General features: G+C 38.7%; 1 protein-coding gene across 1 annotated transcript in view; it reads right to left on the bottom strand.

The window, feature by feature from the left end:
* Positions 1-26,557, bottom strand: part of COL4A3 (collagen type IV alpha 3 chain) — a 67,449-nt gene that overhangs the window by 24,606 nt on the left and 16,286 nt on the right. The window contains exons 3-26 of the mRNA XM_075098775.1: positions 25,764-25,853; positions 24,151-24,195; positions 23,624-23,668; positions 23,266-23,328; positions 22,465-22,518; positions 21,597-21,623; positions 20,904-20,981; positions 19,823-19,885; positions 19,285-19,320; positions 19,128-19,169; positions 17,590-17,667; positions 16,041-16,103; positions 15,723-15,779; positions 13,276-13,320; positions 11,781-11,834; positions 11,344-11,385; positions 9,949-10,036; positions 8,825-8,860; positions 8,314-8,478; positions 7,090-7,182; positions 6,233-6,328; positions 2,594-2,664; positions 1,178-1,366; positions 92-260 (exon numbers count right to left, since the gene is read on the bottom strand). Coding sequence (XP_074954876.1) covers positions 92-260; positions 1,178-1,366; positions 2,594-2,664; positions 6,233-6,328; positions 7,090-7,182; positions 8,314-8,478; positions 8,825-8,860; positions 9,949-10,036; positions 11,344-11,385; positions 11,781-11,834; positions 13,276-13,320; positions 15,723-15,779; positions 16,041-16,103; positions 17,590-17,667; positions 19,128-19,169; positions 19,285-19,320; positions 19,823-19,885; positions 20,904-20,981; positions 21,597-21,623; positions 22,465-22,518; positions 23,266-23,328; positions 23,624-23,668; positions 24,151-24,195; positions 25,764-25,853 — 1,789 coding nt within the window. The remainder of the gene's footprint in view (positions 1-91; positions 261-1,177; positions 1,367-2,593; positions 2,665-6,232; positions 6,329-7,089; positions 7,183-8,313; positions 8,479-8,824; positions 8,861-9,948; positions 10,037-11,343; positions 11,386-11,780; positions 11,835-13,275; positions 13,321-15,722; positions 15,780-16,040; positions 16,104-17,589; positions 17,668-19,127; positions 19,170-19,284; positions 19,321-19,822; positions 19,886-20,903; positions 20,982-21,596; positions 21,624-22,464; positions 22,519-23,265; positions 23,329-23,623; positions 23,669-24,150; positions 24,196-25,763; positions 25,854-26,557) is intronic.

The raw sequence follows: 26,557 nt of genomic DNA, 5'->3' as shown, positions 1-26,557 counted from the left end.
TGATCATGTCTTTGACTTCAATCTATCTCTGCAATTTTAATCAAGTGCTCTGTAACATAGGTAGAACATGGTAAAATAGGAAGTTACAAACCAGCTCCTCCAGGTAATCCAGGTGGACCAGGTATTCCTTTAGAGCCTTTGAAACCTCTTATTCCTTGTGGTCCATATCCTGGCAGTCCAGGAAGCCCCATCTCTCCAGGAAGACCAAGACTGCCAGGCAATCCAGGTAGTCCTCTATCTCCTTTTGAACTAGCGAGTCCCTATTAATGATTACACATGTGTGTATACCAAGCGTTACTTGCTTTCCACACCAGCTTCCATAACAACACGACCGATACTCTGTCTGACTGTAATCTTGCATTACTTTAGCAACAGAGTAGCTGTGCTAATTTAAGAGCAATTTTTCCTCTGATTTACTTGTGATTAAAGGAATATAAATGTTCATATCAATGGTTACGAATAGAGGGCTATTATATATAGTACAAATAAATACAACAGCTTGATTTTTCAATCACTGTGTCATTACACCGTACACTTTTTTTTTCTTTTTAAAACAGGTTTGGTTAAAAAAACCCAACGAACCCTCAGCTCTAATCCTCCTTGAATACTGTCAAGTGAGGTTTAGAGACTTATATCTGAATCACTTTTAGAGTTTCTCAGCCAACAGAATACAACAATAATTGTTACTTTTTGTTTCTGCTGAACAAAGAGCTCTGCCCTAATGATTCTAGTTTTCTGGTCAGTCCTCCCAGCTTTTGTGGTTTCTCTCAGCCCTCACTGAAGATTAAGTCCTAAAGACTGAACAGAAATTATTTGAATTATTATGTCCGTTTAAGCATTATAAGTAGTCAGTTTTTAATCTCATTCATCATAAGAATCCAAGACAATGGTCCAGTATAAATATCCAAACTAACACCACAACAGACTGCCAAGGTTTTTCAGCAACATGTATCTATGCTAGCCTCATCTCTCTGGTATTACATCATTACTCTCATTCTTTCATACATATTGGTTATGCATATTGGTTGCTATAGGTGAGCATAGTACCCCTAAATCAGGTAGGTAGAGGATATTCAGTAAAAGTATCTGAATAGATAAACCAGACTGTTGTACAAGATTTAAACACTGACTTAAGTTTTCACAAATTCTATATTAATTGCAAATGGTGCATACCTACCTCTTCACCCTTAGAACCCTTGGATCCTTTAGAGCCAGGTCTTCCTGGAAATCCACTTGAACCTTTTCTTCCTTTGTCTCCTTTGGCCCCTGGATCTCCTTGCTCACCTTTTGGCCCTTCTGGATACACATATCCTGGCTCACCTTTTGATCCTTTATGTCCTTGATCTCCTCTAAAACCTGGAGGTCCCTGGAACAAAGCAATCAGAAGAATTTCAGTGCTAGACATATGTCTGCTTTTTTTTTTAAAAAAAAAAAAAAAATCAAATACCTGAGAGTGGTTCTCTTTATTCTCATCTTTATTCACTGTAATGGTACACTTCAACGAACATGGTTTTTCAGGTTTGTTTTTCTTTTTTTTTTTTTTTTCTCCTGCCTTTACTGCTTTTGGCTCTGATTATCATTTCATTTATAATACTATAAGCAAGAATGATGCAGGATCATTTAATGGATCAGACTGTTAGCTACCTTTCTTGCACAAAAGGGCAAGAAAGTACCTTAAAACCTAATTAGAGATTTCTCCTTCACATGGGAGTATCTCCCCAGGGACACTAAAAACAACCACAGTTGGCTCTGTTTGCAATTAACTTCTCCTCTCCCTTCTTTCCCTCTCAAAGTGGGTACTCTATCCTAGCCAAAACTAGTACAAGCTGAAAGTACACTGGGCTGTAGTAACCTTGGGCTCATGCACTTTTGGGAACCTTCTGAAAAAAAATGATTAGCAGACCTTTCATTCTGCAGCTGTATGGCAACCACCACAACTACTTGCACATGACGTTTTTTTATTGTTCAGCACCAACTGAAATCTCCCACAAATAATTACTACTACAGGTACAAGTTAGAACAACCAAGCGGTATGTCTGTTACAGCAAGTGTCAGCATTCCCTCTCCGTAATGTTTCCCAATGGGAATGTCCTTTGCAGCCCTGAGGAGGGTATTATGAGAAGCAAGTTTCTCTGCACAGCTGGGGCTTTAGCAAGTCCCGAGTATGCTGGAAACAAGAGAAGAAGTCTGACAACGATCACAGCACACAAAACTATATATATGCTTTACAGCCACTACCATGATTATAGAATTATATAGATGAACAGAAGTTAACTGTGAACTACCCATATCAGGCAGAAAAAGCAGCCTAGCCATCATGAAATACAGCACAGGTTAATCACACAGGTATTTACCTGCCTCACTGCCTGGGCTGAACTTATCACTGCACTGAACAAAACAGGTTAGTAAAGCTAGGTCAGCTGTGTACACATTACAGTCTCTACCCAAGCCTCCCATGCAGACACATTCATTACTACAGAAAGAAAACTGTTGAGATCACCCAGTAAGACAATGCATGTAACACCAGCCATGGGGTTTCTTTGAAATAATTCTTGCGGGATCCAAAAAATAATCTGAAAAACCTGGGTCTTACTTGAGCTCCTGGAAACCCTGGTGCTCCTGGGGAACCTGGAGAACCTTTTGGACCTGTTGTTCCTTCTCTACCTGCAAAAGAAACAGCATATTTTGTAAATAAAAATGAACATAAGGACATAACTCTTCCATGTGGGCACAAATGACGCTGCAAGCCAGAGCCTGGGCAGAACTAAGCAAGACTATAAAGCTCTGGGAAAGTAAGCCAAAAGTATTGGTGCCCAAGTTATCTTCTACTCCATATTACCCGTTGGAGAAAAATGGGTGATTAGAAATAGGCAAATAATACAAATCAACTCCTGGTTCTGTGGCTGGTGTCAACGTGAGGGTTTTGGTTTTTATGACGACAGGAGGTTTTTTAACAACCATAGGCTGCTAGAGAGGGATGGACTCCACCTGTCTGGAAGGGGCAAGGGAATCTTTGGCAGAAGGCTGGCAAACTTGGTGAGGAGGGCTTTAAACTCAGGAACTCGGTGGGAGGAGGACAAACTGGCAATGCTAATGCCACCACACACAATGGGGGAATAAGACAGGACAACCTGAGCAGTGATAAAGGTGCCATAGTGGCCCCATGCAATGGCAACTAGGAGACCAACCACCTCAAGGGCTTGCATGGCTATACTAGGTCCTCATACACCCCTCTGGGGAAACCTGTATGCTCAAGTACCTTTCTGAAACGCCTGTACACCCACGCACGCAGCATTGAGTGCGTGCATTGAGCTCTGCCTTGGAGTGGAAGAAGAGCAAGTTGAGAGCTTATGGGTAAAAATTAAGGGACAGCCAAATATGGGTGACACTGTAGTGGGCTTTTGCTACAGGCACCTGATCAAGAAGAGGAAGTTGACGAAGCCTTCTACAGACAGCTAGAAGTAGCCTCACAATTGCAGGTCCTGGTCCTCATGGGGGACTTCAACCACCCTGATATTTGCTGGAAAAGCAACACAGCAAGCCACGCACAATCCAGAAGGTTCCTGCAGAGCGGAGGACAACTTTTTGATACAGGTGGTGGAGGAGCCAACGAGGCAAGATGTACTGCTCAACTTTATCCTAACAAACAAGGAAGGTCTGACTGGGGATGTGAGAGTTGGGGGTAGCCTTGTCTGCAGTGACCATGAGATGGTCAAGTTTAGGATACTGTGAGGTAGAAGCAGGGCTACGAGTCAGGTTACAACTTTGGACTTCAAGAGGGCCAACTCTGGCATCTTCAAAGACCTGCTAGGAGGAATCCCATGGGCTAGGGCTCTGGAAGGCAGGGAGGTCCAAGAGAGCTGGACAGCATTCAAGGACCACTTCCTCCAAGCTCAAGATCGGTGCATCCCCAGGAGGAAGAAGTCAGGCAGAGGAGCCAGGAGACCCGCATGGATGAGCAAAGAGTTTCTAGAGAAGCTCAGATGGAAGAGGGTGGTTCACAGTATGTGGAGAAAGGGACTGGCCACTTGGGAGGAATATAGAAATGCTGTCAGGGTATGCAGAGATGCAACAAGGAAGGCCAAGGCCCACTTGGAATTAAATCTGGCAAGGCATGTCGAAGATAACAAGAAGAGCTTCTTTAAATACACCAGCAGTAAAAGAAAGACTGGGGATACAGTGGGCCCACTGCTGAACAAGGAACAGGCCCTGATGACGCAGGATGCAGAGAAGGCAGAGTTACTGAATGCCTTCTTTGCCTCGGTCTTTACTGCTAAGGCTGGCCCTTGGGCATCTCAGCCCCCAGAGAAGAGAGGAAAAGTCTGGAGAAAGGAAGACTTACCATCGGTTGAGAGGATTGGGTCAGAGATCACCCATGCAAACTGGATCCTTGCAAACCCATGGGGCTTGATGGGATGCACCTACGAGTGCTGAGGGAGCTGGTGGATGTTCTTGCTGAGCCACTCTCCATCATCTTTGAAAGGTCGTGGAGGACAGGAGAGGTGCCTGAGGACTGGAGGAAAGCAAATGTCACTCCAATCTTCAAAAAGGGCAAGAAGGAGGACCTGGGAAACTACAGGCCAGCCAGCCTCACCTCTGTCCCCAGAAAGGTGATGGAGCAGTTCTTTCTGGAGGTCATCTCCAGGCATGTAGAGGACAAGAAGGCTATCAGAAACAGTCAACATGGATTCACCAAGAGAAGCTCATGCTTGACCAACCTGATAGCCTTCTATGATGGCATGACTGGCTGGGTCGATGAAGGGAGAGCAGTGGATGTTGTCTATCTTGACTTCAGTAAGGCATTCGACACTGTCTCCCATAGCCTCCTCACAGGCAAGCTAAGGAAGTGTGGGTTGGATGAATGGATAGTGAGGTGGATTGAGAACTGGCTCAACAACAGAACTCAGAGGGTCGTGATCAATGGAGCAGAGTCTGGATGGAGGCCTGTCGCTAGTGGTGTTCCCCAGGGGTCTGTGCTGGGTCCAGTCCTGTTCAACATATTCATCAATGACCTGGATGATGGGATAGAGTGTAACCTCAGCAAGTTCTCTGATGATACCAAGCTGGGAGGAGTGGCTGATACACTCGAAGACTGTGCTGCCATCCAACGAGACCTGGACAGGCTGGAGAGCTGGGCCGAGGGGAACCTGATGAAATTCAACGAGAGCAAGTGCAAGGTCCTGCACCTGGGGAAGAACAACCCCATGCATCAGCACAGGCTGGGGGCTGAACTACTGGAAAGCGGCTCTGTTGAGAAGGACCTGGGAGTGCTGGTGAACAACAAGTTGACCATGAGCCAGCAATGTGCCCTTGTAGCCAAGAAGGCCAATGGTATCCTGGGCTGCATTAAAAGGAGTGTGGCCAGCAGATTGAGAGAGGTTATCCTCCCCTTCTACTCTGCCCTAGTGAGACCACTTCTGGAGTACTCTGTCCAGTTTTGGGCCCCCCAGTTTAAGAACGACGTGGAACTGCTTGAGCAAGTCCAGCAGAGAGCTACCAATATGATCAGGGGGCTGGAGCATCTCCCTTATGAGGAAAGGCTGAGAGAGCTTGGTTTGTTTAGCCTGGAGAAGAGAAGACTGAGGGGAGATTTCATCAATACCTATATGTATCTAAAGGGTGGGTGTCAGGATGATGGGACTAGGCTCTTTTCAATAGTGCCCAATGACAGGAGAAGGGGCAACGGGCACAAGTTGGAACACAGGAAGTTCCACCTCAATATGAGAAAATACTTATTTCCTGTGAGGGTGCCAGAGCAGTGGCACAGGCTGCCCAGGGAGGCCGTAGAGTCTCCTTCCCTAGAAATATTCAAAACCCGCCTGGGCGCGTTCCTGTGCCCCCTGCTCTGGGTGGGCCTGCTCAAGCAGGGGGGTTGGACAAGATGATCTCCAGAGGTCCCTTCCAAACCCTACCATTCTGTGATTCTGTGAACTTTGACAAACTCCATAATCACACCCAGCATTGCATGTTTCTTCTTGTCACATTGACTGCATCATCATAGACTGGACCTGGCTTCAGGGTGCACCTAAGCCTATTAGCACTCTGACTTCACTTCTTTTAGGGCTTGTGCTCCTATCAGTGGGTGGAGCTGCATCAGGCACTCACACTCATCACAACCTCAGGGCTAATTCAAGACCCGCATGCTGCAGACATGCCCATACCCGATTCTCATGCTAAAAGCAAAATCACTGGCATTTCCTACTATCCTGTTAGAAACAACAAGATAATTTACCAGGCATGCCATCTTGGCCATGTGGCCCAGGAGAACCAGGAAGACCAGGTATTCCTGGAATATAGCTGCAATCAGTACACACACAAGCTTCATCACCTAGAATGAAAATAATTCATTAGTTGTTCCACAGCAAGTCATTCCCAAGCTTAACTAATGTGTTACATAGTTTGTTATAGAGAACAGCTAAGACTTTTGGCCAGGGAGCAGTAGGAACATGGCCTTAGTTTTAATAGAAGATCACTTCCAACACAGTACAAAATTACCTGTGGTCAGAGGGTGAATCAGAACTGATTACATATCATTTAGAATGCAGGAACATTTAGTTTAAATCTCATTATTTTTTTCAAGTCTAGTTTTAGTAAACCATTTGGATGTAGTCACTCTACTAATAAGCCAAATTCTTTCAAAAGAAGAACGGGATGTAGGCTTCAAACTAACATGGCTCGTTAAGCACCTGGGTAGCTTTAATGACTGGCAAGTGGCAAAGAGATTCAGCAGCTCCTGTGATGATATTTGCAGAATTAACCTTCTCTCAGAGAACAATTGTTGACGTTGAATGTACCAATAGGAGAATATGAAAGCCCTACCAACCTGTAATAATTGTTTGTCCCAGTAAAAATCTACACCCTGGCTGCAGTGCTGTACTACCAGTGTGCAGCACTGGCACTTGCGCTGCTTTTTTAGCTGCTGTTTACCATAAGGGGAGGAAGACATCTTGCTATCCCTAATAAATTTTCTTAAATGTTTGAACTCATCAAATGGCTTAAGAGGTAAATTAAATTCAAAATTTCATGAGGATCCATGAAGATTACTGGATTGTACCATCTATCTCTGAGTGATAGTTTTCTGAAACTGACCTTTCATGCCAATATCTCCTGGAGGTCCCGGAGGTCCTGTACACCCTTGCTCTCCAGGAAGTCCTGGTAGCCCTGTTCTAAATGTTACTCTACCTGTGAATGAAATGAGCATGGCACCATTACATCAGCAGATTATTCTGACAAGTCTCTATTTGCTAAGAGAGAAAAAAAGTTGCAGGGATAAGCTGGAGACAGTATTCTGATCCTTATGGGTCCCTTCCAACTCGAAATATTCTATGACTCATTCAAAAGAGACAACTACCTGGATAAGGGTAAATCCAAAACACCAGTAACTGGAAGTACTTGAAGATAAATATGGTAATGCCAAAGTAAATCTCAGCAGATTGTTGGACCCATCTGTTTGGCCTTTAAAAAGCGTAGTCTCTTCTGGGGAAAGTATTTCCATTTTATTTGAATAAATAGAAACATAATTCTTTCTTTTACCAGGAATGGAAAGGAAACTTATCTTTTAATCTAAATTATTAATGCTGCCCATGTATCTTTGACAGAACTATTCTGGTGTATTTACTATTAGTTTAGAAAAACAGAACATGCATTGAGCACTTCCTAAGGTAATATATTTGGGGGATAGCTATATTTTTCAGAGAGGGAGAGACAAAAGAGAAGCACTACATTGGTACTGGTTCAGAAAAACTTCTTTTGGCAATACCACATATAAAAGAAACATGATGCTGTTGGTACTCCTAGTTAAAGAGGTGTTCCTGGTTAATATGTTTTCTGGAAGTTTTAAGAACTGCTACTGTTTTCTCTTCATGCTGCCAGAACTTCAGACCTGCTCTAAGGCCCACCAAGAACTCTGGATGCGTGCAAGTGATTTCTCTAGCTTTCAGATTAGCCCCTTCTCAATTTAGTTTCACAGATTTACTACAACTTTTGGAAGAAGTAATTTTAAGAACAGATTTTCTCTCATTCATCTTTCCTGTTTTTATGCAGCAGATTTTTATAGTCCCAGTTATATAAAAAGGTGAGAAATCTTTATACTGGGAAGCCATTTTATCTTCTCCACAGAATCTTATTAGTGATGAAGCACAGACCTTCGCTTCATGAATATCCTAAAACAAAATTTCCAAAGAGAAATTCTATTCAACCCTATTACTCCAAATACACTGTAGAAGTAATGTATTTATATAATCTTGTATATTAGCTATCAAGGTGACTCTCCATTTGTTCTTGTTCATTATATATACAATACTGAAACATCACCTGGTTCTCCTGGAGGACCTGGTAATCCAACAGAACCAGGTCTGCCTGTAATACCAGGTAGTCCTGGAGGGCCTACAATACAGAAGCCAGTTTGTCCTTTCTCTCCTTTTGTTCCTTTTGGCCCAGGAAATCCTGGGGGACCTCTCAGACCAGGTCTTGACACACCTAACCAAAGAGGAAAAAATAAAAAAATGAAGTTAAGGAAATAGAATTTTAAAGCAAATTAAATATTCAATAGGATGAGTGAGAGACAAACATACCGAGTTCATCCCACAAATGATTTTTATCTTGCCAATATATTAAATAATCACAATGACAATGTAAAGACATTTAATAATTATCTTTAACCTCTCTTTAAATACTTAGCCCATCAAAGCTTTTGGGTGACAATTTTTTACCCCTTAGAGATATGTTTGAAGTCATCTGAAGTTAAGATTCCACAAAGCTGATTCAGTATAATGGGCAGGAAGAACAATGTATTTTATTGCTGGTACTGGGCTATTACACGTACCTGGTCTACCAGCATCTCCGGGAGGACCATGTGGCCCTGCAAAAGCAAAATATTTAGAACGTGAGTTAAACCACTGTGGACTCTGCAAAGTCTCTACTCATTAACACTGACTGCAAACTTTGGCCTTCTGCATTTCAAGCGTATTTTATCTTTTAAGAATTTAGTTTTGCCTGAGTAGACATCTACTGCATATGCAACTGTTGCATACTTACAATTCTCACTGAAATCTGGCAAGACACAGACGTTTACGACAGGTAGGAATAGGATCCACTGCATTTATCTTAGATCGGGATGCACTCAATTACTTGAGAATGACTTACAGGCCTGCAGACTTGCTACTCTCTGCCACTATTTGCTCTAAAAATATACCACCTCTTAACAATGCATTAATACCTTTGCAAGGCTCAACTTCCCTGTTGCCATCCCTTGGAAGCATATAAGTAGATTTATAACAACAAAGAGTATTCACTGAATGCAACACGATCACTTGGATACATAAATATTTGTAAAACTAGAACATCAAAACACAGAAGGCAAGGATTTGCTGGATAAGCATGAGATGTAGCATACAAGATGCTGCCTCAGAGTTCAGCCCCCAAGTCCTTGTTATATTGTGACACAGCCCAAATAACAAAACAGTACATTTTAATTTTACAGCACAGCCAAAATAAACAAAATGAAAACTTGCAGATTTTTGTTATTTTGGAATGAGAGGCAATAAAAATGGCATAAGACAAACTATGAAAGCTACAAAAAAAAAAAAAAAAAGATAAAAAAGTGCATGACCTTTAACAGGAGCCCTAGTGGTTTGTCTATGGCATATGCAAATAATGTGCTGATGCAGTAGTCCACTAAAGTCATGAGGAAGGACACCAGTGAGCTTAAGAGCTCTAGTCAATTATCTGCGCAAAATAGTGTGCCAGCTTCATTATTTTTAAGAGGAAATACAGCCACAATTCAAAGTCTCAGGATACATTTCAATTCTGGAAGTCAATGGGAGTAATCTGGAAATACTCTTATAAAGGCAGAAGCAGGTTTTCTGGGTGCTCAAAAACCTAGCCTGGAACAAGCCCTTTGAGTGGACAGCTCTTGCTGAAAGATTCTAGTTCTGGTGTCCCACTCACCAGGCATGCCACGTTGACCTTTTGGTCCTGAAGGTCCAGGGGATCCTTCATCTCCTTTTTCACCAACCACATAATCATAATACTCTGTCTTAAGAGAAAGATGGTAAGAAAAGAAAGAATAATAAGAATGAAGAGAGCAGCACAGTGCGTCATATAGAACATTAGCTTAGAACAATGTTATGATCTCATTGATAATTTTGATGTTATGATACCACAAGACCTCTCTAATCACATGTTAATTACAAGCAGCCAGAAATGTAATCATAATTGTTATAGACAGATAATCCTAAGAGACCTGTACAAACAGATGGAGCTGGGATTTCAGCCCAATTCCTCAACTCCCAGAGAACACCTCTGTCTGCAGATGTGATTATACAGGCAAGGTATAAGTTGAAGACCCAATCACGAATATTACAGTAGCATGAAACAGAAAATATTATCTAGGAAACCGCTAGGTTTCCTATTCCATTGGCTCAAAGCAGCACCAGCTGTATCTAGACTACTCTCTTAAATATCCATACATGAAAACAGACAAAAATCAACTACTTAAATCACATGTGCATTAAAAAGACATTCCTACAAAAATTAATAATTAAGTTTAATACTATGTTATTTCAAAGTTTCTACAAATGACAGGCAAAATCAAAATGCAATTTGCTGTAACTATTTTTTTTTTTAATAACCACAAATTTTTGCTCTTTTATGGATTATTTTGCATGGGCACTATTACCAGCAAATCAGTATTGTAATGATATATAAACATCACACTGAAATTTAAAGGGACTACTAATGTACCCATTATAAAAGGAATAAAAACCTGCTTAAAATTAGAATTTAAAATTTTTACTTCTCTCCTATTGATTTTTTCAAAAGCAGTGTTTTTTTGAGTACTCTGTTAATATCACAAATGATTTGACTTTTTACAAAGTTCTTTCTTTTGAACAATTTGGGCAGAAGGTTTCCATTAGGTGCGCATGGGGCCTTTAGGAAAGACACTGGCGAGACAGTGTAACTAGACAGAGAAATTATAGCATCTCTTGCTCTCTTGAAAAAGTCTTCCTAGGATTCTACAATTACCACCACCTGTTCTGGAACTGATTAGAGATTAGTTTAAAAATTAACCTCTGTGAGTTTTTGTAACTGTTCTGTACAGTCCAATCTCCTGCCAAAATTGCTGTAACTCACTGAGGCCTAACCAGGCCCTGATCACGTATCCAGGTCTACATGAAGGAAGATGCCATCTCTGTGAGACTCTTGGCAACATCAGCATTTTGAGAGCACCATGCCTTGATTAGAGCACCACAGGACACCTGTTATTGCCTCATACAGCCAGTTTAGCTTATTCTTATTCTAATGGTTTAGAAAAATTATATGATGAAGATAATTTATACTTACTCGACCACAAGCTCCAGGTGGACCAGCATTTCCTTTCATCCCCTTCATCACAGGACAGAGATGGATTTGTTTATTAAAAACAGTATATGACATGATATTTGGCACCTGCTCTTACTTCAGTACATTGCTCATAACATTGAAGACGACCTTCTGGTCCTGACCAGTCCTTCACCACCCCTGTCTCTGTTTCTTATACAACTACTCAGTCACATACACCAAAAACTACAGGAACACATCAGCAGGCATAGATGGACACCATTTCAAACACATGATCTATTTTAGCTGATCCATATCCTACTCCATGGTATCATTACTTGTCATCTTTTAGGTAAAGCAAAACATATTGTGTACACAGTGATAAATAAAATGATGTAACACCACCAAAAACGTACCTTATCCTCATCCTCAAAAGCAACAACCAAACCATCAGACAATACCTTAGCTCCTTGCTTGCCAGCCAGTCCTGGTTTGCCCTGTTCACCCTTTTGTCCCTGCAGGTGACAGTACACAGTTTTATGAGGATTAATCTTTTAGCACTGTCATCAGTAAGATCTAAAATGGAAAGTTTTACTCTTTCATGGAGATGGCAAGGTAAGTGTGACTTGTGACTTGCTCAGGGGAGTAAATGTCAGGAAAAGAGTCAGTCTGGGGAAAAGAAAAATCAGGAAAAGAGTCAGTCAGTTCCATGTCTGTGGGAAACACCACAGGTGTCTCATCCAAGCCTGCCTTTGTAATGGCGCACTCCACCAATCCCAAGGCGGAGCTGCTCTGGATAGTACAAGTGTAGGAGGCTCTGGTTTGTCCTCCTCTACAAACAACTATTTCTAAAAGGGGAGAAACTGAAGACAATGTGAGACTCACGATCAGCAACTCCCTCTCCCAGAACTTTGTCAGTCTACATGACGGTGCTGATATCAAGAGGTGTCACTGAGACCAGGAGGGAAAATAGTGCAGGCTGCTGCTAAGGCTTTCTGCAAGTGCGTACAGGCCAGGAAAAGGGACTTCTCAGAGGTTTATGCAGTTGAATGCACCGCCAGTTAGTAAAGTTGAAATGGGAACAGAGCAATGATGTGTCTTTGTCATGACAGGAATTTTTCTTTCTGTTAGCTGAGGCAGTAGAGCTTTGTGTTCTGTCATTCCATGTTCTTTGTCAGACTGGAATATGTTTAGACTGTCTGTGAAGGTTGTTTTGGTGCAATGAAGATGTTTTAGTAAGATATACATGAAGTTAGCTATTCTGACTATAAGAATTTTGGTAAGATATTTGTAAGGTCACTGTGACCCTACTGATGATGTTAAAGTGGAAGTGAAGTAAATACAAAAATAATTTATATTTAACCAATTGAATTCAGTATTCCAAATACATTTGAACAACTTTATTTTTAAAACTAATACACAAATAAGATAATTTAGGTTCTAAAATGGCATATTTTAAGAATTATATGATGACAAGATGACAGTTTTAATATCTCGTTTCAGGCCAAGGCAGCTGTGACCTTGACAATAACTTTTCTTTGTAAAATAATGTCTTTGATCCTAGAGAATAAGAACTATTCATTTTGCTTCTTGATACACGAAGTGAGCTCTTTTGCAAAAATGTCGATGTGACTAGCCAGAATTAAACTCAGTAGAATTAATTTTGCATAACTTGGACCATGTCTCAAACTCATTAGATAGTCAGCAGCAAGCAACAGGTCTTTTTATTTCACACAGAAGAGACAATATCTATGAACTGAGCCACTCTATTTGCATGAAACTATTAGGACACGGTATGTCCCAAGGCCAGCTGTGTGAAAGGAAGTGTTTCACAGTATACTCAAGTCAACATTTTCAAACACATTCTGCAATAGGAAGAAGCTGTGACAGGAAGGTATGACCATGATAAACAGATGACTATTACTTAGAAAACATTTAGAAGGCTTCCTTCATTACCGGTAAGCCAGGTGGGCCTGGGGCACCTTCTTTTCCAGGTTTACCCTGCAAAAGGAAAACATACAACAAAATTAAAAAAAAAAAGATGATCAAAAGAGGGGTCATTGCATTCAAAGAGCATAACAACTAAATGCCATGCATATAACTGTGTTTTAGGTCTTTATAAATTTTGAAAAGCCATTAAGGTTATTTTTAAAATGTTGATTATGACATTAGTTATGATTAGAAATAAAACTCTACAAAACAGGGAGTAAGATATTCCCTGGACATTCCTCCTCCTATGGAGAATTAGTTGAGGTACTCCACCAGCACAAAGTGCCAGGCAAGTGCAAAAACCTTGGTGCAAAATCAGGTCCTTGCAGAAGCAAGACAAATGATAATACAGCAGCTAGCAGCCCCCCTGATGGTGAGCCTGGAAAGATACTGAAGGAAACCTTTTCTCTTACAGGAAATGGGGTTATGCGATGAAGATAAATTATTTAATCAAAAAGAATAGGGAGTGCACTTCAAAGTTATTTTAAGTAGGGAAGTAGATGGAAAAGTGAACACAGAAGTGCCAGAGGTATCTGCTATTTTCTATGGGGCACAGTAAATTAGGCAGCTTTCTGCTGGGGTCCTGGCATCTGGTGTGGCAACAATACATGTTAAGCAATTCATAACGACAAAAAAAGAAGACAAAGGGAAGGGAGAGGAGGGGTGAAAATGGGGAGAGAAACAGAAGAAAATTAAACCATAATTCTGAATGTGGATACCTTATTTGCCACCCTGAAGGCAGAAATGAGGAAAACCTGGTTCATTAAAATTGACGGCAGGAAGGTAGTGATAATATAAAAGGGGGGTGGACAACTATGAGCTCAGAGGAACAGGGGAGAAAGTACATTTTAGAAATTTGCACAAAATAAATCAATGAAACTTAAGATAATTTTGAAAAAGATGACCAGACCATGAATTATGATGCAATCATCAGGAAAAAACAGCAATACTCAAAAGATGGCAGAACTTAACCAAAGGTGATACGCCAGAAGAGAAGAAGGGGAGCTGGAATGATGTCACCACAGGCTCAAAACTCATTTGCATAAAATAATTTTTTTTCCTAGAACATAGAATCCAGAGCCATTTGGTATTTTGTGCTCATTGATATAATTTCAATAGCAAAAGGAAACATTTTGTTTTCATTTTAAAATAGCCAGTCAATGTCGTAACACTATTTGTATTTCCTTAGCATTCTTCAGGGTCAACAGGCAGAAACGCAAGGGTGCTCTACTATTTGCTCCACAAAAAAGGAAGGGAGACGTAAATTAAGAAGACTTCTAAAATACACCGCATGACAGAACAGAGCTTTTGCAAACAGATGACATAATATGGAAGAAACACATAAGATGAAGAATAACACACATTGGATAGCAAGAACTTTTAGTACTTTACACCAGTAACTCAAATGTAAATTAAAATTTTCATAAGGTATAGGAATAATAAAAATAACAATCAAGTTTCACTATAGCATCACCATCATTATAGCACCATACAGCTGAACAAAGAGCAATCTAGGGGTAGTACTGGTCTTGTCTTGCTACCTTTCCTTGTTGAAGAAAATTTATTACAACAAGAAGTATGGGAAGTTTCAAAAGATATATGTTTAGACTGAATATTTCATTTGAAAATTATTTTTCTTAATATTGCTTCCAAAATGTATTCAGAATCAAAATGTTTTGTTCAGAAAAATGTCACAAAACATTTTGATTCATTTGGATATTTTACAGTTCTTCACCAATTACATATTGATAAACTGTTATGAATTCATAAAGTTTTAGTTACTAAGAACCTGCATCTTTCATTGATTAGGTTTTATCTGGAAGTTTGAAAGCCATGTGAATGCAAAGTATTACCTTTCTATTTAATTCTGTTAAAAATGTAGATATACTCAAGTAAATTACACTTTAATGCGTATGCTTTTAAAAATAAACATATTTTTTATCATGTGGCCATAAAATTATGTAACATTATGCTGTTAATAGAATAACTCTTATGACAACATTCTGCACATTTCCACCTACCTGATGGTTGAGCATAATAATGTAAGTCTATTGCCTGAAGTAAACCCAGTGTTTTAAATTCTCTTTCTACGTATACACTGGCACTATAAAGTCAGTATGTGTTCAGAAGAGCACTTTTTTTTTTTGTACACTAAGTTTCAACAGTAGAACCTTTACAGCAAAACAAATAGAACTGCATCCACCATCAACTGATCCTTACTTCATGTACTCACAGTATGCGACCCTACAAGAACAGGCTTTCACCTCTCTAGTCTGGTTTACTGGATGAAAGAGTTTTTGAATCTAAGAAAATTTGCTCTGAGTGGCATTGAAACAAAAACTGGAGAGCAACACTTGAGCAAAACTGCTTTTCAGGAATGACTACCACATGTGTATTCAATTGTTTGCACATACCTGTGCTCCAGGTTCTCCTCGGTCACCCTTTTCACTCTGAGAATCACCAACTGGCCCCTGTAACAAAACCTCCATCAAGACACCCATGCTTTGAGACTCACATTTTCTAAACTAAGTATATCTTTTATAATTTTACCTTTAAAAAAAAGTACAAAAATAAAGCATAATTAGGATGTTAATAGATATTCTATTCATTAGTTCTATTTCACTCAGTAAAGGTTGGAATAAGTAATGTAAATACTGGACTCTAAAGAGAGCTTTTACAAGGTGATGCTGCCTGAACATCTAAATTTAAGGGATTTACTTCTGGTCACTTACTGTAAACCCCATCGGCCCTGGAAGTCCTCTTGATCCTTTTTCTCCTTTCTCTCCTTTCAAGTCCTATTACACAGAATATAAAAAAAAATTAATATGGTCTCTTGCATTTTTCTGTGCTTACCATAACACTCTCAAGTTTTACAAATAGGAAATCCTTATGTTACCAGCAAGCTTCTTCAAGCAGGCATGGTACCACTTAAATAACTAAAAGAAACAGAAACTTCATATCAGCACGCCTGCCTAAGTCTATGATGTTTGAAAAAGAAACTGGCTCTGCACATCTGAACATAGCGAGTTCAAAAGGACCCACCTGAGACTGCACGCAAGGGGACTGGAGTAAATACCCCCAGAAATGGCAACAAATTGCAAGTGAAAAACAAATAAACCTTAGCTGCTAGTTACCTAGCTGGAGCTAGTTACCTCCAATATGTAAATGCAGTGCCTACCCACATGATCCTTGCCTCTGTGGCTTCAAGATTAGACAACCCTACTGTGTCGTACTATTACGTATTGGGCCACACCTTAAGGTTGTTGTAAAGCCAAAGTTTATGGACTACCTAATCATCACCTGGTTAGACTTATACCCAAACCATTTATATACAGAGTTTTGAGGGGTTTTTAAACCTTAATGCCTAATGTGTCTCAAAAGTCGCCAGTCACCGGTCATGAACTGCCACAGCTGTGACTGGGAAGTGCTCCAGGTGGTCCATATTTGATTTAAACAGGGAAGAGCTGCTGTGCCTAAAAGCTGAACCTTGCTTCTGCAATCTTTCTCTTTCCTCCTCAACATGATCTTGATGCAAAATCCACTTTTTATTTTAGCACATAATTGAGAGGAAGTTTTAGTAACTCTATAGATTAGATACAAATCAAATAAGGAAAGCAGAGTCAAGAAGAGGTTGAAAACTTCTTCTGTTAATATATGAAGACTTCAAACTGTGTATCAGCTACTGCTGTTTTAAGTTCTATAAGAACAAAATGCAAGAATTTTAATTCACAAAGCAATATTTAAAATGAAAGTTGAATCAGAGTATTTCCTTTCTCCAATGCTCATTGTTCTCCCAATGCTTTCCATGATTACTCATGTTCCAGTAAAAACAGTGAGAAAATGAACTATGAAATGTAAGCAAACATGTTGTAAGCTTTTGTGAAATTCTGGTAGTTCAGAGTCCTGATATTTTCAGTGATGAGGCCAGGAGGTTAACACAGCTGTGGCTTTGATAGCCATTCAGGAAAATCCATGTTGATTTGGTGAAGCTAAAAGTGATTTACTTTTCATGTATGCAGAGATCCATAGCAGGTGGGTTACTAATAAGCATTTAGCATTCCACTGTGCACATAAATATTTATGTGCACGTAAATACAGAGGCCTCAGCTGAGTTGACTCTACAGACACACTCTAAGAAGAGCTTAGTACCTAACTAAAGTCTGAAAAATGTTAGGATGGGTAAAAGGAAATATTATGGGAACAATGAAGATGAAAACGTCCTCTCAAAGTAAAACCTAGTAGAATGGCTTATCTGAATTTGATATTTAACCATTTTACTACCGTCACGTTGTCTGGTCCACTTAATGTCACAATAACGGTTCCTGGTGGTCCAGGGGGTCCAGTTAACCCAGTGTCACCCTTCAAAGAAAAAAGAAAAATAGAGCAATTACAACCAGTGTGTTTTTATTGTTTCAAATATCTGTCACTATATTTCTGACATTGTGAAAACTTTTCTGTCATTACACTTAGCTGTTAATACAGTTTATATTTCTCTTTGCTTGCTATTTTTCTTCCAGTAAAAAGGCAGACGGAAGACTTAAGACTACTACTATGACAACCCTCTCCTAGCTAAGAAATATAAAAATGCATATGCTGATTTCTGTTAAATTATCTAGAATTAACTTAAATTTTTAGTACTATTTGTTTAAAAGTTATACAACCATTTTAACTCTAAAACAGATTTAAAATCTCCTTGATTACAATTTTTCTCTCAATTTGATTTAGTCAATCAATCAAATACATGAACTGTCTTTAATGACATCCTCAAAACTGCAGTCTATGTATTACAGGGAGAGGATTGTAACATAGTGCTGACAGATAAAATTAGCTTTCATGGGTCCTTAACCAAAAACATTAATATTACAGTACACTTTTTCATTAAGGGTCTTTCAGAACAGGGAAAGTCCTAAACGTGATCTCTCCTATGGAGCTCGGCATAACAACATCCATAATTTCCAGTGTTTTTAAGCCAGTGGAATGCCTTTGCATGCACTGGCACTGTAACATCAAGGAATGCATCACTCCTTCATAAGGAAGCAAGATGCTCCATGGTCACCTGAGCTAATGCTAACAAATAATCAGTTCTATTTACTGAAATCTTCCTGGGAAACTTCTAGCACGTTCCTGGTAGTAATTACAAAGTTAAAACCAACCCACTGACAGATAGTGCTGTTTCGGTTCACAGCTGAATCTCTGCAGGTCAGTTAGCGCAACTGTGAGATGCCCCAAGTTCTTGAAAATGTCCTGTAAGGACATTCAGACTGACTATGCTGGTCCTCCAACTGCAGGCTGAGATCCCAAGAGACAATATATGTATTTGTAGTCATTTCTAGCTTAACGTCAATTACATGGGATACAAAGTAAGAGCGTGGATGACAAGTAATTCAATTTTTATTAAAGATCTGGGAGGTTTTCAGGCATCATAAAGGCTGACACTGAAAAGATGATGACCATAGGAAGTTGTGAGTCTACAGATGCTATATATTTACCAATATTTACATGCTTAGATAAGCATTTAGGAACACTCTGCAAATGATATACAAATGAACTTAACGCCATGTGTCAGTAAATGTTAACTGCTGGTTTTTCTTAGGTTTTTACCCTTTCATCAGGAAGTTTATATCATTGGCTCTTATGTTAAAAGTTTGTCCTTAGATATTAATTGCTATGTTTCCGTTTTCCAGTAAAAGACTTCCACATATGTACTGAAAATTATTTTACAGTACGTACTTCCCCAAACATTTCACCATAGTATTACAGAAAAAGCAGAAAACAGAAACAAAACTTAGAAGAATATTTTAAGCATTTTATACAGTTACCTTTTTTCCTTTGGTTCCTATTACTTTTAGTCCCATAAGACCCTGTAAAAAAATCCCCAAATGTTATTTTTTTTTAATGTTAAAAAAACTATAAAATGAGTTAATAGATGTTGCACATAATAGGCAGTTTTCATTTTTATTACCAATCTGAGACTACCTTAGGTCCAGGAGGTCCTGCTTTCCCTGGCATTCCCTACCAAAAAAGAAAAAAAAAAAATCTCAATTTAAAAATTACAATCTTCAGCATCAATATAGCTGTTTTGAAGCAACCAACCCAATCTTCACATGAGTTACATCACTATTTTTATTCTTTCTTCCACCTTTACAACTGCAATTTGTTTTAAGTGGGTTATAATGTCTATACAGTCTAGTTGCAAGCATACACATATCTCCTAGAGTTATACAGGTTATTGTTTAAAGTGAATTTATGGGTAATTATTTGAAAATTCAAATTTATGCCTACATGGAAAAGGATGCTTCTGAAAACAGGGAAATTATCATGGATAAAAATAATCAAAATAAACTAAGAAAAAAAAAAAAATCGATGTGTGCAGAAGGATATGGATTTTGCATACACATGTCTCTAGACGTCAGACAAGCCTGGGAGAGTCAGGTACTTCTATTTGTGCAATTCTATAGGTTTCTGGGAAAAATCAAAGGTTAAAGTAACAAGTGAGACATAAGTTCATACTCACTGACGCTCCTGGAGGGCCCTGTGGTCCAAGTTCCCCAGGATACCCTTGAGCACCCTGGATACCCTGCATATTAAAAAAGAAACAGGAATAAATCTCCTGGCAAGATTATGAACCAACCACAACGTTAAGTTCAATGAACTGAATAACAAACAGAGGAGCAGCACTGCCTCTGATTTCCTTTTCATGTCCCAGGATAACACTGAAGTATAATTCCTCCACACTGCTTCATTGGTTGGCATATGTTTTGAAACATGAGAAAACATACCTGTTCTAAAGTTAAACTACTCAAGTGAGGGTGTATGTCCTGTTTAACTGTGGACATTCTCATAATCTATATAGTCCTGTTGCTAGCCTTTAATCTTCTGAATATTCTACACAATAAATTCTACACTTTAAAGCTTCATTTTCAAAGAAATGGAAAATCAAAAATTGTTATTTTGCTTTTATTTTAATGTCCTCCATTTATTATAACAGCCAAAAGAGATGTCTCTTCTGCCTTCTATAAATCTCCATTTTTTAAATATGGATCATACTGTCCTTTGTTGGTACTCTAGAAGTTGAGCTGGTCTAATCTGTTCTATATTAATTCATGGGGAATTTTTGCAGTGGGACTTGATGGTCATTGTAGGTCCCTTCCAACAGACCTATTCCATTCTATATGTAGGGGTAAACCTCCAAATCTATGACTAGTTTGTCTCAATTTCTAAAGTATTGTTGTTTGTCTGCAATCTAACCTCCCTATCTCACTTTGCTAACACATAATCGACACTACTGATTCTGATGGCAAAATTAATTACTGTTGTCTTGGTGTACTCTGTTTTGTGAAGTCAGAAGAAAGACTTTGAATATACTGTATCAAGCAGATTATATAAAGTTAATATTTTTTAAAAGACGCAGAATTATTTTCTGGTTTAGAAATCAGTGAGATACATATTTTTATATATAGTATTTTTTACAACACAATAAAATATACACAATATATAAATATTTGTATATACACACATATTACAGACAATGTGTTTTATATAGATAATTTCTAGATATAGATATAATCTCACAGTCTGAATTAATTCTGAATTACCTGACATCCAGGCATTCCTGGCAATCCAGGATCACCTTTTGCACCATACCCTTGGTTGTATCCATCTGCAGGGCACCCCTGGACAATTAGATAAAAAGGAAGACAAAAAGTTATGCTGTAGAACTCTGTAGTGGAACAAATCATCTAATACAGTTTGTAGGGAAATAACCAACATCAGAATTGCTTAGTGATGACAACTGTCAACTATGGATAGTTCTAACTTTAAAATAGATTTTATTAAACAGGATATACCTTTTTCAGGCACTCCAGTTCTTTGTTAGGAGCAGTCTTCATTTCAGACATACATACATTGCTCACCCACAGTCCTGACCTTCAATTTTTTATTTGGTACTTTTTATACCTTTAAAATACTCTAGTGCATCTGCAGATTTCCATATGAATTCGTAAGCTGTTTGGGGGAGGAGCTTAGTTATTTGTGTGCTTGACAGGGTTAAATTCATTACATTCAATAACAGTAGTTAAAGAGGAAAAAAAATTAAATACTGTTTTGTAACCCAGGGTGACTGCAACGAACAGACAAAGCATCAAGTTTTGTGATTGATTCTTCAGGAAAGCAAACCTTCCGTTTCCCCATGAATGGAGATGTTAAGAACTCTCTTCCAGCAGCGCGCACACACACAACCCTGTTGACCACCAAGAAATATTTCACATAATATGGTGTAAATAACTGACCTTCTCTCCTTTGATGCCAGTAATACCCTAGGGAGAAGAACAATCACATTAATAAAACCACAAAGTAAAGGAGACAATGGTGAAAGGACACATTCTAAATATTCTCTATGTTCAGTGCTCTTGAAATGATTTATTTTCATGGACTCAGTGTCTAGCCAGGTACATGTTTACTGTGCCAGCCTTCAATTTAAGAAGAAAGTGCATATTGTTAAAAAATAGTCCAGTCTCACAGTTACAACCCTACAAGTGAAGGCAGAGCAGTTTTGAAGCCTGACTTTTATAAATTAATAAATAAAATCAGGAGAGCTGGTAAAGTAAAGATCACATTTAGAAGTTATTAGATGCGAAGCCACTGGAACTTGACAGGCAGCATTTCTTTTCCATTTGTTTAGAAGTTTCTTTTAATAACACATTTCTACGGAGAAAAAAACCAAATCCTAGGGTTAAAGCAATGCAGCCAGCATGAGAAGTTCTGGGTTTAATTCCTGGTTCTTATTGACTTAATTATGCTATATCCTCAAAGATATTTAGGCTTGAACTGAAACGGCAATCTATCAAATATATATTGGACGTGTTTAGAGATGTGCGTGGTAAATTTTCATTAATATCTCTTGAGACACTAAAGAGCTAACACCAGTCAATGAATTTGCATGCAGTCATTAACTAAGAAGTTGAGGCCCAACATGCAGCTGATAAAGCATTAGTTTTAACTTTGGTTTCTTTACCACACAGTTTTCATATTAATAAAATGAGGCTACCTATGTATTCCAACTGTTTTCAATACCAGCTAATGTGAGGCTTTACACTCCTACAGTGACTGGCTTTATGGGATAGATATGCACAAATACTGAATTTCACAGACACCTACTGGAACCCCTGGAGCACCTCTTCTACCTGGAGGACCTGGAAAACCTCGATCACCCTGTAAGTAGTAAGAGTGACTATTAATGGATATTATTGCTTATTATTTGGTCTAATTCTAGCAAATGTGATTACAAAAGAAGTTTTTAATGTCATCATACTAAAACTGTGAGTTGCATTACCACCATATTTGGTAGAAAGGGCACAGCCTCATTGTATGGGTCTTGACTTCTATCCCAGACTCCAGGCTTAATTAGCTGTGTCAGATCACTTCACTATTTCACTAGAAACATATGATTTTCTGTAGCAGGCATTCTTCTGACTCCCTCTTTCAGAATGCTGGAAGCATTTGCTCATCCAGCAAAAAAAACCCCTAGTAAACCTGTAACTTAACATTAAGCCTTTTCTTTTAATTGCTTTCAGGACTTATGACTTGTCAACTGCATGCTAGATACAAAATAAAATAAAATAAAATATAAGATAAAATAAAATAATCTGTCTCTTCTATTACCCATTTCAACAGAAAGACAGGTTGGATAAAATTGATTAGGTCTTCCGGATTTTATGAAAAAGTTTTATCTGTCAAACTATCAAACATTATTTTTAACTTTTTTGCAAAGGCACTAACATGTATTATTTAATTATCTACCCTCTTTCCTCTGGCCTCATGATTCCAATTTTTCTAGTTCATAAAGTCACAAAACAAAACAAATCAAAGTTGTATATTGGAGGAACGATTCAGAATGCTTTTTGGCCATTCCTAAGCACAGCCAAACACAATCTCCGTAACATTCAGCTTGGTTTCTACCTTTGTGCCGTTGCATCCTGGAACACCCGGGCGCCCAGGAGGACCAACAATTCCCGGTTCACCCTAAAAAGAAGTGCTCAATTGACATAAGCTTTGTTTTTGCACATTCATATTACCCTACAGCAACATTGAAAGAGTTCATGCTGGAGCAGTGTTTCACAAGACTTGACAGATTACCATGTGTTCTTAAATTATTACAATGCGTAAGAATTGCTGATACTAAGATTTTTATCTCTAGGCTAATTGACAGAGACAATGCTGATGTTGAGACTAGAGTGAACACATTGGGTTGAGGATAATTGTGTACTGAAGACTGTAGTAAGAGAGAAATGGTTAAATCAGTTTCATTTTTACTTACTGGAAGGCCAGGGGGACCTGAAAATCCAGGTATTCCTGGGATTCCCTAATGATATAAAAACAGAGGAATAATCTTACAAATATTAAGCAAAAGCTCATGATGCAGGGTTTTGGTTTTTTATTTTTTAATCGCATACAGAAGGAGGAGTGCAATTATGACTCTATGAAAACATCACTATTTCCTTAACCCTTCTGACTGTGAACCAAGTATAATCGTAGCTTACACACTGTTAACATAGACTAGTTTTGCCCACAGAAAAAGCCCCAGAACAACTCTGCATGGAATTCTAGTCTGACTTTTTCATAGCACACCCCAATACAGAATACATACAGCATGAACCTCATACAAAAGGTGTATCAAAAAAGGCAAAAGTTCTGAAAAATAGATAATGTATGTGCATACTCCATGTCATAAATTTAAAAAATACTTTAAAATCATATATAATGTCTTGGTTTTATTTTTCACAAATTATTGAACCAAATTGGCATTCAATTACCTACAAGTTCTTTTAAAATATGAATACTTACTCGTATACCTTTGGGTCCAACTAAGCCCATAAGCCCTGGGGAACCCTAGATCACAAATGGAAAACAATGTATTTCAATATAATTGAGAAAAAGCACATATTCATCAATAGGACATGCAGTATTTCTATTATTTTACCAAAACCAACATGCCCACACTAGACTATATAAATAAATAAATGATTTGCCTATTACGGACACTAAAGCAAACAAGCATTTAATACAACTTGCAGAAATCGTGGCGTCTTACCCTCCCTTTCAGTGTTTACAGGAGATATATCTCGTTATAGGTCAAAAAAATAACAGTCAGGGTATGCTGAGAAAGCAGTTGCTGTGGATCTGTTCGAAGTATGATACGTGGAAGTGCTTCCCTGTGAGTAAATAGCTGGAAGACTATCGGTGATGTCCATGTAATGATCAGGTATATGAATGTACCAGCCTCTCTCACCTGCGCTGTTGTGCATGGAAAGGAAAGGCAGGAGCAGGCTGAAAGGGGGCTAAGCTCAAAAAACTCTGGGCAACATTTCATTTAAGATAACATACAGGCACTGAACGGGAATAGCTAACTGGAATACACTACAGTAGATTGCATTCAGGCTAACAGAGATGTTCTTGTTAGACAAATTATCCTCACTTTTTGCTATTCTTGCAGCAGTTATTATCACCTATTAAGAGGGAAATGCTCTACTAAACGCTCTTCAATGAGTTCAAATAAATGGCTCATCAACATGTATGAGATCCACCATGAGTATCAGTTCCACAAAGTATTGTAAAAACATGATAAGACAGAATAATACAACAATACCCAAACAAATTATAACTAGAAAAAACACTTGTTTAAAGGTGTGGATAAGTGCTGGAGCCACATTAGTGCAGGTCCTAGACATAATGTGATTGTGGCAGTACCTTCCTGATTTATACTGTGGCTGAATTCACACTGTATTTAGACACAAATAATTCTTTCACCAGAATCAATTTATTGATGACAGTTCCTCAAGACAAATATAAACAAAATGTTCTTTAATGAGCAACTTATTTGCTTTTTCTGCTCATGCAGGAGTAATTGAAAATCCTTATTCAGCCTCAGTTTAGGCATACAGGAAAGAAAGAAAGCCCAAGTCATTGAAGTCACTCTCTCCATACTGCAAGCAACTAGGTATTTCCTAAACAGACCAAGATTTACCTTAAAAACCATCTTTCCCTTCAAATTTTCTTAAATATATTTTCACATTTGCCTCAGTAGTAGCTTGTTTGCTCTCTTTCCAGCAATAGATGTCAGAGTATACTGTTAAGTCAAAATTGAGGTTATGCTGCTAAAATCTATTTAGACCCATGTTCCTTGCCTCTGGCAGCTCAGTCCAGGTGCTTTAGCACTGGCCAGTGGACAACTGACAAAAAAAGCCCATGTTCATATCAGCTACTTCGACTCAGTCAAAAATGACTGTTGCAGCTGATAACTACACAACATCCCTCACCAAACAGGAGACTCTGAAACAGGTTTTGGTTTGTTTTGGTTTTGTTTTTTAAAACAGAATTCTCTACCCAGTAATATCTCACTTTCATAGTCAAGCACAGTAGTTTCTCTGTGTCTCCCTGTCTCTCACATACATACCTACCTTTGGTCCCTGTGGCCCTGGCGGCCCTTCTGGACCAGGAAAGCCTCTATGACCAGGTGGACCTGGCACACCAGGAAAACCTTTTTCGCCCTGTAAATGTTAAGAGAATTAAGTTCTTAAAATATCCTTATTTCTAAGGCATTCATTACTTTTGGCACCTCTTAACTTCTACACATCTGTCTGCTGCTGTGGCAGATACATTACCCTTGCCCATACTGATCTGTCTTTGTGGTCCCACATAAGTGCAGCCTAGGCCACATGATACCACTGAAGTAACATGCTCATAAGATTGAAGTTTATATCTTCAGTTGAAGATATCAGAAGACAACAGTACTCAAGATTTTTCAAAGTACAGAAGTTAACTGGCAGCATGTAAAGCTTAAGAAAGCAGCTGATACATATTCCTTGTTTATATATCTATATCGTGTTTAGTCCCTACAAGCTAAACAAATCCAAATCCATCACAGCAGCCCTAATTTGTAGTTGGCAAACTTAATAGCTGCTGCTATACCACAAGGTCAATTCCAAATCATCAATACCTCCCTTCACGCAAGCCATGGGAGTCAAATGCAACGAAACCGTTCAGATAGAATAAAAGACATTTGCTTTAAGCAACAACTTTTTAAAATTGTTCTGAGTCTCAGAGATTAAGACACCCAATTACTTTTTCATGTATTTTTAAGGTCAAATTCAAATAACCAAAAATATAAAGGCAACATAGAAGATTAAAGCTACACAAATAGCATATGGGAGGCTAAGTTACAGTGGAAGGGGCATTTTCAGTTTTTTATTGA

Source organism: Phalacrocorax aristotelis, chromosome 7 (genome assembly GCF_949628215.1).
Source record: "Phalacrocorax aristotelis chromosome 7, bGulAri2.1, whole genome shotgun sequence".
Classification (NCBI taxonomy): Eukaryota; Metazoa; Chordata; class Aves; order Suliformes; family Phalacrocoracidae; genus Phalacrocorax; species Phalacrocorax aristotelis.
This window is presented reverse-complemented; position numbering and strand designations above follow the sequence as displayed.